Source organism: Amphiprion ocellaris, chromosome 9, assembly GCF_022539595.1.
Source record: "Amphiprion ocellaris isolate individual 3 ecotype Okinawa chromosome 9, ASM2253959v1, whole genome shotgun sequence".
Classification (NCBI taxonomy): domain Eukaryota; kingdom Metazoa; phylum Chordata; class Actinopteri; family Pomacentridae; genus Amphiprion; species Amphiprion ocellaris.
In genome coordinates this window covers 18,827,561-18,842,925 of record NC_072774.1, presented here as the reverse complement: position 1 = coordinate 18,842,925, position 15,365 = coordinate 18,827,561, and the positions used below count along the sequence as shown (strand labels likewise).

Sequence of the window (15,365 nt, the reverse complement as noted above, 5' to 3'; positions counted from 1 at the left end):
ATCTTTCTACCTCTAACTGGAAGCTCTGTGTGCTGAGAAACAAAGCTTTGATTAACTGGTCTTTACTTTGACCCCAATCTTAGAAAAACCCAGATATGCCCTAACTCTGCGTTGCTATACACAGGTAACGGGCACCAAGGTCATCCGTCAACCCTGTGTAATTAACTGGGTGGCCGCAAAACGCGCCTTTGGGATACCATTAACCTGTGCTAGCCTAACCAGACTGAGCAAATACAGACTAAATACACCAGCAAACACACATCTGCGGCTGAAGCGAGTGGGCGAGCAGAGAGGAAAATCCATTTCATGAATATTGGATTTCATTATGAGGGTGAAAAAACAACTGTGCTGCGGATCATTCTTTAATGACCCCAAAGTCCACACGCATGAATCTTTTAGCAGTGGCTGTCTGTTTGATATGGGGGAAGGAATGAGACGAAAAAGAGAGGGGAGAGTCATTTCCCAGTGGGTTTTTTCATGAACCATGAGACGAATCTAGAGTTGAGCACCTCGATCATGGTCTCGCACACTCTTTTGGACAGGTAGGTCATCCTGTTGCAGACACAAAAAGAGGCCAAGAGTGGATTCAATTCACTTGTGGCAGATTATATTGTATATATTATCTTAGTGGAACCTGCAAAGAAGATTCAACCGATCTGGGTCTAGAATTAATGAGTGTGTCAAATATTAATGGTGTGACATATGTTAGGGATGCTTGAGGCTGGGCTTTTTTTTCAGCATTTTTAGTATGACAGGAAAAAAAAAAACCTTGCCACTGGGAGCCTCTCCTTCCCTCCAAACTTATCCTTGCTGATTGGCCAAGAGGTCAGACCCCTCACTTTACTCCTCTCCACTATCAAGCCCCACTAGACTCCACAACCCCTCGGTTTGGTCTGTCGCTACCAATTCACAAACAGCTCATCTTTATGGCCAGGACTGAATTTACACAGACCCAATTTGTGGCACACAAGATGTGCGAGTCTGATTTGTCTGCAACTCAAATCCAACAGCCATATAAATATTTTTTTGTATCTTATTTTGGAAATAGAGAGCGGTCACATTCAATATAGTGGGTCCTCTCATATTTTTTCTAACAAATTCTCCTTCAATCAATCAAGACTCATTTGATTGACATTAGGATGAGAAACTACAAGGAACACTGAAAATAAAGCTAAAATGCCGGAGTAAATGTTGTAAGTAACTATTAGTCAGTGCAGGAGAGCTGAGTCGATTTGTCACCATTAGTTATGTTGTGACTCTGCTGCTCACATTGTGATCTTGTGTTTATATCAAAGCATATCTGTATTCAACGATACAACCCAGAATATCTCAAAAGGGAAAATGTGAGATCAAAAGGCCAGTGTGTGCACAACATCAAAAGCTTAAAGCTAATACAGAAAATTTTAAACATATTAATAATCACTTGTAATTACAATAAATACCACATTGGCATTGCTTTATTCCTTTTTTCCCCTGCAGTTTGAGTGGAAGCTTGTGTTCCTCCTATTATGGAGCCACTTGAAGTTATCAACCTCAGCTGAAGATGCAGCTGGGGTAACACAGGCATGAAATGAATGTAGCAGCCAACCTGGCAGAGCTAATAAATAAAACAACCAACCACAGCCAGACACAGCCCTCCATATGGTGCGCTTCCATCTCAACCAACTCTACCTGCCTCATCCATCCTCTGCACAAAGCACAGTCCATCTCAGGAGTGGCCTCACCCTCTCCAGCCCGGCCTCTCACCTCCCGTGATGCAATGTTCCTCTACCGTTCCACTTCCTGACATGCAGGAGCCATTACAGGTGCTGCTTCCTGCTGACCTTATTGGATCCATCGGTTCCACAGACTTAATGCATCAGGGGTCACTGGACCTCACACTGCTGTGTGCAGGAAACTATTTACAAAAGTAGAATGGAAAATACTCTTCATGCAGTTACTGTATTGGTGAATTCTCCATGTTCTGTAGTTACAGTCACTGTCAACTCCCTCTTTTGTCCCAGGGCAAGTATGAGCATTGTGTACTGTATATTACACACGGATCCCTCACTGGTTTCCCATTAGCCGACATTAAATTCTGCTTTTGAAATGGTTAGTGAGTTCTGTTTACTCTATGTTTTGCCAGTATCCCTCTCATACAAGCATAAAAGTAATAATTAGAACTCTAAATTCAAATCAGTTAAATCTATGACTAAGTAAAAACCCATCACACCAATGCTGCTTTTGTGTGAGTGACATAAGGCGGGACTACTATTCTGTATTGCATCCTAACTTTTAGTGGACTTAACATGAGTAAGTTAATGTTTGTCATTTTAAGCATTTTTTGTATAACATGGTAAGAAAAAAACCTATGAAAACTCCATTCCAAGGTTTTACTTTGAGTAAAGAGTTTTGTCTCACGTAATACATAAAAGTGGGATGTAATTTGACTTGTTTGCAGCAAAGCTGACTAACTCTCCAAGGAGGTGGGGGACTGGAAAGGCTGTCTGTTACCTTTAAATCATGTTGCGCGGAATTTCTTGTTTTCTGAGTGTGCGTTATATTGGTTTATTATCCGACATTCAAGTTGCCAATTTAGAACTTGGCAGTGACAACAGATGAAAATTAACCTATAGAAGGCTTTTTTCAGTCCAGTCCCAAACTGATATGTGCAATAGCCATATTGGTTCACAGCATGAAATGGATTTTCTTCTCAAGAAAGTCATTGCACGGGTGTATTTTAACCCAAACCAAGATACTTTCAAAAACCCAACCAAGCAGTATTGGTGTCTAAACATATCCAAGTAATATTGTGTCATAAAGCAAAGCCAGCAGCATCTAAAAATCATTGAAAACAGCAACAGAAAACAGTGACTGAACACAAAAGTAAACAACAGAAAAAGCATTAAAGTGTAAATGTCTTGTGATTATTGCAACCACCACGCTTTAAACCTCCAAATGTAGACTTGTAAAATACATGACATCAATGCTGGCAAATAGAAAAGAACAGGCCAAAAAAAAACCAAGGCATCTCACAATTTTACAGCCTTTATTGTGAAACGATTACACTTTGTGGACCAAAGAAGCAATTACATATTGCGGTGTGAGACTGTTTTGCACATTTACAGCATTTCTTTCTGTTGATCAACGACCACTGTCCATTTTAAATACACGAATGAATGAAAAGAAAGGACATTTGCCACACTAGGGAAAATATTCTGATTAATGTGATATTAATAATAGCCCCGCTGCCCTACCCAGATGTGATCAGCCTGTCTGGAGAGCAGATTCACCAGCTTCTACTGATATACCTCTTTGATGGAATGAACATGGCATGAATAAAATCATTAATATCTGTGCACATTGCCATTAAATCTGCTGCAAAGGGAGTATGTTACAAGGTCCACCACAGCAGGAGAGGCACAGCTTTTATTGAGGGCTGTGAAGATGCGGTGTTCCCCAGGTAATCACAACATACACAGTGGGTTGACAACTCTGACGGTACTTTTTATCACATATGTCCATCTCCCTGTAGGCATCCAGTTGCCCCAGAAAAAGCAAACAGATGGCCCTAGGTTGTGCGCTTGTGTCTTTAAATGCAAGATGAGAGCAGGAACTAGCAGCAGGTGATGGGCACCGTCAGAGGGGTTGTGAGGTCCCCAGGGCCGAGCACTAAAGCATAACTTAGAGAGCCCAACCTGACCGCATCTTATATTATAATAAATACGGCGCTACCGTAATCCAATTCTATCCACTTCCATGTTAGGGTTTGTAATTGCTGTCCTCTAAATTTAAATGTTGCGGTTTCAAAGGCACAGTATTTCAAAGTCTATACGGCTTGACAACTTGTGTAGTACCGTCTTTCAGCCCGTGTGGGACATTTGTATAAAAGGGAATCTTTGCTCATTTAGAAGCCCCGTCTTCAAGAAAAGAATCACTGCGTTGCATCGAGCTGCACTGTCAAAACGCTGACGACGGACATGTATATTCTTGAGAATAAATACCTCACTGTGATGCTGGGTGCAGAAATGAGGCACTAAATGACAGGCGCTGGCTGAAGCACTTCTTATTCAGTACATGATATCAATCACATTTGCTCGAGTGTATTATAATCAGCACTTCAAACCGAATTTTATTGACAAAACATGTTTCAATTAAGTGCGCTATATTACATATATGGTGATGATGATGCCACAGCTTTAACTGTCTGAAATCATCAAACCTTCAGGCAAGAGTTCTCCAGCCATCATACCTCTTCACATTAATTCCCCACACAAAACCAATCTGGTAAAAGAAAAAAATCTAATTAAAAGAAAATCAATAACGCTAGCAGATGTCCTTCCAACATTTTCAGATTCATAAACGCTCTGCAGAGTTGAATGGAAAAATATAATTTTTGCTGAAACTTTCCCCACTATGCTCAATCAGTTGCTATCTTTCTTTTCTCTCTACTGTCAGGGAAGAAAAAAAAATCTTAATAGAAGCCCAATGTCAATAAGGCTTGATTATGATGGATTCGAGAGAGGATCAATCACGTCGGCCTGATTGAGAAAACACCTGCACTGTCTGCCCCACATTCGTCATGTCTGATTTAGCTGCCTCCCTCTAGCCTATAGATCAATTCTGATTACAGATGTCAAACCCAAAATAACAAACAAAGATAATTGAAGGTTTCATAAAGTACATATTTGCAATAAATGGGCCAACATCAAGCTTAATAATTGCTGAATTAGGTTGTTTATCTTCTACAGTTCAGATATCTGAATATCTGATTTCTATCTGCAGTGCTGTAGGTCTTTGTTTTGTTGTTTTCCTGAACTGCATTTATTTTCTAGTTTTTTTTTATCTTGAGCTTCATCACATTTTTCTTTGTGGTAGTTGCATCTCATCATATTATCTGTCAGTCTAAGACCAGTTTTTTTTCATTTTTAAATGCCATTTAAAGTCACCTAAATCATATTTTCTTCAATTTGTGTTTATTGCAGAGGAAGCTGATTTATTTTATAAAGAGGCAGTTTCGATAATGTCAACAGCTCTAGTAACGTCTTACTATTCCCCCATGTCAACAGTGGTTGTCATCGTGTACAGATATTAACTTGTCGGCAAAAATATGTTGTATTAGGGTACTGTTGCCCAACATTAAGCAGCTAATTGCCCTTTTCTGACACCTTCATTATTTCTTAATGGAACTGGAGGTCTGCTGGCCAAATAAAGGTCACATCGATACAGCCGGCGCCCCCTTGATGGGGAGAGAGTGAGATGTTTTGCTGCTGTGACAAAACGATTTCACAAAGTCATTTCTAAATGGAGAGTTGCTAAAATAGGAAATTTGATGTGCTAAACCTATTTGGAGCTTCCAGCAATATATTTTTATCAGGATATCCAAGCCAGAACACTTTGGATGACAGGCCCAGGCAATAATTTTTAATGATGCATTTACATGTGCTCTAGTATTGCAATAACTGCAGCAACAAGGAGTAAACAGCAGCTGAGCAAGGAGAGCATGATGAGAAATTTTAATTGGAAATTTGACTTGCATCTCCAGAATGACATTAAGCATTTTAATAAGCACAATTTGGCCAAATTCCTTCATATTTAGCTGCTAATGCACATGAGGGAAGGGAGGGGGGGGGAGTAATTGATATGTGTTTTTAAAGTGCATCACAGCCTTGAAACGTCTAAAGAACATATTTTTGAAGGGGAATTAATAAGTCGCACTGGCACCCCAGGAATGGTATTACACAACAAATTAGATAGCACTATTCATCCCCATCCCTCAACGAATAAAGGAAGAAAATGTGATTGAAGCACACCATATCCTTGAAATGTCTTAAATAATCTGAGTTTAATACTGTGCTCACATCCGCTCCCATGCAGGTCCAAACACTAATGGAATTTCACTCGCTGCATTACAACACTGGGAAGAGCAGCACAGGCTTTTAGTGTTATCCAACTCCACAGCTAATTAGTGAAATATCATAACACAATAATACAGCAGCCTCCTCTCCCAAACCCAATTAATGATCTGCGCACAAATGTTTGATGAAATCTCACCTAACATCCCAATTACCACAATAGAATCACAGTATCTCAAACACGATGTTTTGTTCTAAAAAGTCTTCTTGTGATTTTTCGCTTCAGAATGTATGCAGTACTTTTTTTAAACACCCAATACCCGGAGGACATCCAGAGAGAGGAATCAACATTTTTCAAGACACAGTGGAACATTTCCTGAAAGTCCATTTATGAGTTGTCACAGCCAAATCCTTAGCGAAATTCTGCCTAACTGAGTCTTAACTGTCAGGATGTCATGCTTACATGGATACTTTAATGCAGGAAATCCCACCGGCACCTTCACAGCTGGAGCCAGAGCCACATGCCGGCCTTAAACGACAGGAGAATTGTGGCGTATCTCTAAATCTCAGCTCTGGGTGGATGGCACTGAGCGCTGTCTACCTCTGGGCATTAGAATGTTTGCTTTCTTAATCATGCAGCTTTGCAAACAGCAACATCAAAACATGTAACGTTAGGATTTGATTGCAGTGTACGGTGGGATTTTATTTCAATGAGCATTTAAATATAACACCTTATGTAACCTGTGGATCCTTCACAAGCTCCAAGCCACTTATTATTATAATGTGGGCAAACGCATGTCATTAGAGGTGTGCTGTCTCTTTGGAACGGCTCCCTAACCAGTGGCATATCATATTAGCAGCAGCTCCTTAATGCCGCAATACCACACAGCAAGTGACCCTGAAACTATTTTGCTACTCCCACTCACAGCAATATCACCCGAACACAGTTTTCATTGGCAGGATAAACCTGCCATGTTTTTTTATTCCACCTAATCATCTGCCTGCAAAATCAATCCATCTCGATCGCTGCCTGTTGCGGGTCTTTGAATCCCTCCTCCCCTTCCTCCCTCACACCATCTGTCTCTCTTCCCTTGCTCCCTCCCAGCAGCCCTCCTTCAATCATTTTTTCATAACTTCTCCATCTCTCTGGCCTGTCCATCCTCATAAGCTCCCTCTGTCTTTTTTCCACCCGCTGTCTGCTCCCTGCATTAAACATACAGACCGCGCTGCGTCCGCTGCATGTAATGTGCATCTCCCGCAAATTTATTTATTTTTTTCACTTCAATGCGAGAACATATCAGCTGATGATTGGAGTGTGGAGCCACTGACGGTGGCCACGCCTAACTCCCAGCAACACGTTAGCCGTCTCAGCTGTTGACTGGCTCATTATCATTTAGAACTGCTCACTGCACAAACTACACACCCACACGGTCTGTCGCTAACTCCTGACAGGAATTAGAATTATGTGAAAGCCAGGACGAGAGAGAATTCTTACAGTCACTATTATATAGTGGCAAAGTGTGGAAGCCGAGGCTCTCATACGGCTTTTTTTGTTCCAAAAGAAGACAATGTTGGTATGTGGTGCTCGTTAGCACGCCCTGTGTCGCTCCTCCACCCCTCACTCATGCCTTCTCTCTCTGTCTATTAAAGTCTGGGACACAATTATCCCCATTCTCTGTCGTTCTCTTTCACCCTCCATCTCTCTCACTCACTGTGAATGAGAGCTTGGAACACAATTACCCCTGTTCTCTCTCTCCTTCTTGCACTTTACCCGTCCCTCCCTCACTCTGTCTATCTCTCCACCTCTCATGGCTTCAGGAGAAGTCTGTGAAGGGAGCAGCTGCTGAAATATTTATTGATCTGTTTCCCTCAGTTTTATTTATTTCCCTCTCTTCCCTCTCGCTCTCCCCATCCCCTCCATACAGACCCAGAAACACCCCCAGCACCGAGAGATGTCAGAGGCAGCAGACGGGCTGAAAATCCACAACATAAAACCATTATTTAGCATTTGTTGCACCCAGTAGTTTTACCTGTGTAAACAAAATAAGAGGCGCGAAGGGTGGGGATGAAGGCAAATGTGAGAAACACCGGCAACATCAACTACGGCGGGAACAGATGTGGAACAGATTGAGCCGTGAGACAGGTGGATTGTTTGACACATTTTGATGTCGGCATCCGCTGCAGGGGGTTGTTGACAGGAAACACCAAGGTGCTGCTCTTTTTTTTGTTTTTGTCAGTGTAAGGAAGTTGTACACAACTGCTGGCTATTGAAGTAGTAGTAGTCATGGCAACAATGCCCAGAGCAATTATAATTACAATGGTAACAGCGTTATTACTGTACTAAATGGATTCACAGATGAATCTGACGTTATCTCTGCGTAATTAAAGGGTTTCGCCGCTATCGTTTGTCCTCGTGGTAAATATCAGTGCAGTTAACTGGGAGTTTTGAGGTTACTCCAACAGTGAGCAATTCAGCACTCGTTTGAAACTAATGTTTTTCCCCAGCCTTCTGTTGTAGCACAAATGATTAAACTTCCACATACACACAAAAGCAGAGGATCACACACATATACGCATGCACACACTGAGGCACAAAAAAGAAAAAAAACGCACACACAAAGCTAAGTCCCATCACCAGACATGGCCTGCATTAGTGCCTAAGCCTTTTCCATTGATTTGCCGGCGAGCTCCTTGTCTTTTGGTAATGAGGACAGGGAGAAAAGCGGGACCCTCGTCCCTCTCGGCTCCCCTAGGACGAGCCGCCTGCACTAATCTGAATTGTGTTTCCAATGATGCTAACTCCCTGGCACAAAAAAGACCAAAAGGAAGAGGAATAGAGACAGGAAAATCACACGGCACTCTCTCTCTCCCCCTCTAACAGTTTTCACTCCTCTAAATGTCTAACATCTGCACATGGCCAAACAAGAAAACATCTCTTTTTTCCTCCTTTCTCTCCTTTTCCCTGCAGATAGCTCAATCTGCTGTGTGGACTGAAGCTCCGAAAGTCAAATGGAAGAAATTTGCACAGTTCTGAGGCTTATATTATTTCACTATATGAACGCTATTGAAAAGAGATCAATGAGCGTTATTAATATCCACACTGCTGCATGTATAAAGATGCCCCTTTCCTGATGGCTTTCCATTGATTTACCGCAAACACCTTTAGTGTGGAAATTGTTGAAATTCATCTTCCCAGTGGTCCAAGCAAAGGAGCTTCTCCAGAGTGTGTGCATGCATATGTTTATTTCTCTGGAAGACTGCATATGGGGGTGTGTGTGTGTCCCTTCGTGGGCGGGGGTTGATGTGAGTATGTGAGCCACCACTTATTTCTGCTTCTGCAGCCACTCAGCTCCCTCTTCAATGATCCTTCCCCAGCACTACATAAAACATAGACGTTTTTCATTTGTTACAGTGAGAAACCGCAGCTCATGTTCATATTCACACCCGGACAGACGCAGGCCTTTAAGCCGGGACACGGGGGGATAAGGGAGGTTGTAACGAAGCAAATTACTACAGTAATTAAACACAGTGTAACTACCTGTCCCAAGTTGAAAGCGAGCCCAGTAACTTTCCATTACACTGAACTCCATATATTATAACTGTAATTATAATTGCAAACAAGCCTTGCTGTAATCATTATTTACGACGCTGACACTATGTGTAATTGCCAACCCCCCAAACCAATATGTGAGGCCCAGTGAAGTGTTTATCAAAACCGACAGGAGAAATCTCAAGGGCACAAAGGTGCTGCTGCAGTCACAGTAGGACCGTGGCTAACCATCCTCAGAGGATTTGAACCTGCGAGCCCTCGGTCGCCACTCGGGCCAGATCGCTGCTAACGCTACGAGATGCAGGGTTTCAGCTTCAGCCTGACAGGTCATAAGGTCAATAGCTCAGGTGTCATTCATCTCTGTGTAGCCAATAACTGAAAATACTGCAATATCAAATACAAAAGAAAAACAAATATAACAAAAAAATGTTATGTTCTGGTCATTTTTTACAACTGCTACTCATAATGCCAAACCTTAATACTCACAGCAGCTTTTTTAATAGTGCATCTAAGTGGAGGGAAACTGAATGTGCCTTTTAAAGATGGTTCACCTCTCAGCGTTTCTTTACACACACACACAACATTTGTACATATCCTGGATTTTTATTCTATTGTCTTTTTTGTTCTTTTTCAATTTGTTCTTACGTGCGGATCTTACCTGTTGTACAGCTCATATTGTTCTTTGTGATAACTTTGTCTTACTTTGTTGGAATTATATTCCTCTGTTTGAATCTATTTAACGGATAGATCAGTCTGCTTTGGTGTGTTTGCTTTTGCCATGACATGAGGCCAGTTTTGACAATGCAGATAATATAGATGGATTTGAATTGGTTGAATTTTGCAGTTTCTGATGTGGATTTTTAACACCTAGAAATCCAGTAAAACTACTTCCGCTGGTGAAGTACTTTAGGATTTATTGCTATACAGTCACAAGGCTGAAGTCATGGTACAATAGCTGTTTCATCTCTAAAGTAATGAGAGCACCCATTTAAGGCAGATAATTGAAGTGATTCTACAGAATTTTTAGTTGGAAATAATGACTTTTTTCATGAATTTCTGGTGCATTTATAAAATGTTTCTGCTGCATTAAGGCTGGAAAATCTAAAAAATTGTTCTCACTCTCTGCTTGTAGTAACAGCACTCGCTCACAGCCTACACCTGTGTACCATCAGAATCAATTGAAACTGAAACCCTTCTCCTGCAGAACACCATGCGTTATTCACCAAAAGTTTTGGGCCATGTTTTAATTTTAACATATCACTTCTCTACCATTAATTAAAATGAGGTTTACATACAGCATTACAGTCAGTTATAAATTTTCCAAAACACCACCTGTCTCTGCCAATCCTAGGTCGAAACATAGCCAATCTGCTCCACTATGTGTGAGGAACAGATTCAGTGTGAGATGCGCTGCACCATAGGCCACCGTACACAGCAAGAGGAATAGAAATGAAAACGTGAAACCTTAGGGGAAAACATTCAGACCACAGGCCCACTCCAAGCTGGTTACACCTCCAACACTTGTCCCCAAGGCTCTTCAGTCCAAATCCTGGGCCCTCTCACTCCAGCACTTGCAGATAAATAAAACCTGGCCAAAATGGCAGAGTATTTCTAAGCCAAACATGGAGAACAACAGCACACAGAAACCGTGGATTTCAAAGACAGGGAGAAAAAGCAGAGGCCCCTCCAGAATAGGAGCACAAGGCATCTGTTGAAGCTGGCATCTCCCTTCTCTTCATCTGCAAGCCAAGACTGGTGATCCAGTCGAGCGTGTGTGTGTGTGTGTGTGTGTGTGTGTGTGTGTGTGTGTGTGTGTGTGTGTGTGTGTGTGTGTGTGTGTGTGTGTGTGTGTGTGTGTGTGTGTGTACTCGAGAGGGTGGATGCGTACTAGCATGTGAAATGTGCATTGACCCCACTTGGCCCCCATATGTTGCTGAAGCAAGAAGGATAGCGGGCTACAAAGCGACCCCGCTTGTTTCACCTGTGTTCCTGCCCTGTACATCTCCTCTAACCAGAACCTCATCGTGTTGGTGGGAAGATCCATCTGCTGGACTGTTTGAACATCAGTGCCACAAACCATACACACTTTATACAGCACAATGTAAAAGTGGAATTTCCTGTTAGGGATCAATGGGGGTCTGTGAGGCAGGAGTCAGATTCTTTAATCATCTAAATACAGCGTTAACATGACGTCCTTTGATATCCCCTTAAATGTCCTCTATGGTGACCTATAGCGGCACAAGCAGATGCAAATTCTCTAGTCATCGTTTCACTGAAAGAGTGACAGCGGCATTCTCATTAATAGATATTGCAGGTTTCTGTCATAACAAAAATCCTTTGAAAAGACTGCAAATTGTGTGTGTCTGTCTGTGTGTGTGTCTGTCTGTGTGTGTGTGTGTGTGTGTGTGTGTGTGTGTGTGTGTGTGTGTGTGTGTGTGTGTGTGTGTGTGTGTGTGTGTGTGTGTGTGAATACGTTCCAGCCTTAGCTTTCCATCATTGTTGGGCTTCACCAATGAAACGGGTAATTCCAGACAGCCCGTGTGCCAAACATATGCAGATATTTAACTGCATGTATGAGTGGCTGCTATTCAATCCACCTTTCTGAAGTTATGGTACTTTTTAAGAGAAAAAATAAATGCTCATGCCATGTTGGGTGTGATAGCCAGTACTGTATAGCCACTTCTGTGATGGCCACTTCTTCATAACCACGAAGTACTCCATGCAATCACATACCAGTTCAGAAGGAAACTCTTGAATAGTCTCATGGTGTTTTACAGTTCTGAAAAAGCTCTTTTTCAAACTTGTTGGTAGGTCAGAAATCCACTTCACTAGCTGTTTCAGAGTGTATGTACAATAAAATACTCCTCTCTTACATCATATTTGTTGTGCATAATGTCCGGGGCCATACGAGTGACAAACAGAGGATGAAATAACCGCAAATGAATAAAATACTGCAGCAGTAAAGTCATTCAGAGGGATCCTTCTTATACATCATTAAACTGGCAATAATAACTCGCACCAAATCTGCTTAACAGCAGTGGAGAAGCATTTAAGCAACCACAAAGCCCCCCTTTTCCTGACTCTCAGGGGCACAGATACAAAGGATTATTCTGCTGCTGCATGATTTATCAAGCAGTGAACTGTGCCCTTTTAACAGTCATGTTCTTCCTTTATAATGCATACCAATCCCCACTCTTTAAAATATGGACGTGTTGTGGCCCTACAGAAACTTGCAGGGTGGATGCCTCTCCAAGATTAAATCTGATCCACATGTGCTGCATAATGCACATCGATATCCAATCATTCTTCAAGTGTGGCTTACACGACTGGTCACACTTTCACAAAACGCACAAAATTCAGAGGGCTGAAACCTGCAGTATGGTTGCGGGGCCGGTCTGTGCGCTGGCGGGCCCCATTGTGTTTGTGTGCTGTGCGCGTCCTGCAGGGCTGACCGTCTGCTCTCTGCCTGGTGTGGAGAAGGGGCTTGCTGTGGTAAGCCAACCATGACCAGCTGGGCTCTCCTGCTCCACAAGGAGCTCAGGAGCAGGAGGCTATAGCACCGTCTGCATCTGCAGGTTGTTAACCTCACATCTGATTGCACTGACACATCAATTATTGTTATTAAGGGCCAGAGTAATTTATTTATATACTGATTTCCCACAGGAGTAAGGCAGGCCTAATTGAACCAGGTGTGTGTGTGTGTGTTCGTGCTAGAGTGCAAGGTGTGGATGGTGCGCACTAATATATGATGGGACATCCCACAGCATGGTGAGAATGTTAGAGGATGGCATTATGAGAAATGCAACAAGGTTTTAAACGCCCCCCTTGGCCAGCGTTCCCTGAGGACAGCAACACTGTCTGTTTGTGTTATTCATAAGAACGAGGCTTAAAACACCATCTGCATGTTGTGGCCGTGCAAGTTATCACCACACTGGAAAGTGGGGGAATTTTTTAAAGCTTGGTAATTGAAGTCTGTTTTGTGGAGCTTTGAGGTGAGGGGGGAGATGTTTTATGCCAGTGATGAAAAAGAGGGAATTAAGGCACCCACACCCCCCTGAAGCCCTCCCAACCGTCCATCCTTTACCATGTATCTCCCCTCTGCCTCTCTCGACCTTGGCTTTGAAGAGTGAGAACACTGTCTCTCTCTTGAGTCTCTCTGCAATGTTTCTTAAACGTACTTTACGCCACAGTCTCACCCCCCACCCCACCCGCATTGACGATGATGATGATGATGATGATGATGCGTCGGGCGCATGGGGATGTCGGGGCCAGTCATGTCACGTAAAGGAATGTGTTCCATGGAAGATGGGAGTCTATTCTTTCTTTTTTTTTTCCTTCCCCCTTTTTCCTCCATAGTAAACACCTTAACATGCATCACTCGATTCTCAAATCCACGAGGCTGGGCTTGGAGACGAACCTGGCGCTGCGCTCTCGGGCACGCGTCCACCCGCGCACGCACACGGACGCACACAAACACATTTCTCCACATCCACAGCAAATAGAAAGCCGGAGCGTAGTGGCACAGCAGACACGCGTGATTCTCAAGCAGGTAGACCCCCCCTCCCTCCTCCCTACCTCCTTCCTCCCTCCTCATCATTAGTATTCACCTCCATAACCAGGTTTTTTTTTAAAAAGAGAAATCCAAAGCAAAGGTCCACACGCAGCAGCACAGAACCACCAGCGCATCATTAAAGTAGCTCGGAAGAACTTACCTTTCGACAGCAGAACCAGCACCAAACCAGCAAACACGTTCCGCAAGAGGGGGCAGCCCATGATGGAGTTCTGATTGATTTTCTGCTTGTTTTTGCAGCCAAATGTCTCTGTATTACTCCCTTAACGCACCGCTGCGGTGAATCTGTTTATTCGAAAAGAAGAAGAAAAAAAACGACCCAGATTGTGATCAGCAGTAGTCCAACGCCTCTACATGAGAGTGGATAAAAACATCTGTCTTGACTTTTTCCTTATGGTGACTCCCTTTGGAGAGAGAGGCGGGCAGGGCTGGCTGATCTCCTGTGCAGAATCTCTCAAGCAAAAGAAAATATTACAGCAGGAAGAAAAAAAAAACCCTAATATCCCAGACACTTAGTTTGGCTCACAGCACCTTGGAGAGCAGCACAAATATTTTTTGCAAACGCTGATGAAGTAAAGGTAACATTTAAAGTGTCCAATGATTTGGCATAGATGCGTTTTTTTGGGGATGGGGTCCGTGCGTCCTGACCAGAAAAAAAACTGCCTGCCTGCTCCGTATGTCTCTGTTGGTATGCAGCGCGTCTCGTCGCTCCGCACTCAGCGCGTCGCAGGCAGCAGCACTGAATGTGAGGCGCACAAGAAAAGAGCATGATTGACAGTTCAAGGAGAGCCCCTTTCTCCCAATCAGCTGCCCCAAGGAAGGAGGCGGGATTTACGATTGCGCCGATGTCCCGCTCGCAGAGGCCGACCGAGGAGGCGCACGGGCCAATCGGAGACGCGCGGTGGGCGGGCAGAGCGCAGGAGCCGAAGCACGGCGCGGTGATAATGCAATGTGATTTATAGCCAGTTTGGTGTTGCTGCAGTACTCAGAGAAAACAGTCCACAGGGGGGGACAGGCGGGCATAATAACTACAGGGACAGAGGTGGAGGGTGAGAGAGGGGCAGATGGTGCCATATCGGATGAGACTGCTGGTTTTGGAGAATGTAAACAAGAGTGAGATGGAATGGCACCTTACGCTGCCGAAAATGGATATTGCCAGTCTAGGAGCTTGTAAAGAGCGTGAGAAAAACCTGCACACATGCAACTGGGCACACTAGTTAGTGTCTGCACTGCAGGAAAACACACCATCTGATTGTGCTGCTGGCTTAATGGCAGGCAACATAAACCAATTTAGGAGGACACTTTATATTTATGCAGAAGTACTAATGAGCCATTTGTAAACATGTCAGTCTCTTAGTCTCTGTGCTGCATCTGCTGCTGAAAGCATAAAAGGCAGTTGCTTAGTGAACAC

General features: G+C 43.2%; 1 protein-coding gene across 1 annotated transcript in view; it reads right to left on the bottom strand.

Annotated features, from left to right (window-relative positions):
* iglon5 (IgLON family member 5) overlaps positions 1–14,693 on the bottom strand; it is a 103,260-nt gene extending 88,567 nt beyond the window's left edge. Inside the window, exon 1 of the mRNA XM_023276205.3 lies at positions 14,097–14,693. Within this exon, the coding sequence (XP_023131973.1) occupies positions 14,097–14,157 (61 nt within the window). The 5' untranslated portion in view covers positions 14,158–14,693. The remainder of the gene's footprint in view (positions 1–14,096) is intronic.
* Positions 14,694–15,365: the final 672 nt, after the last annotated feature.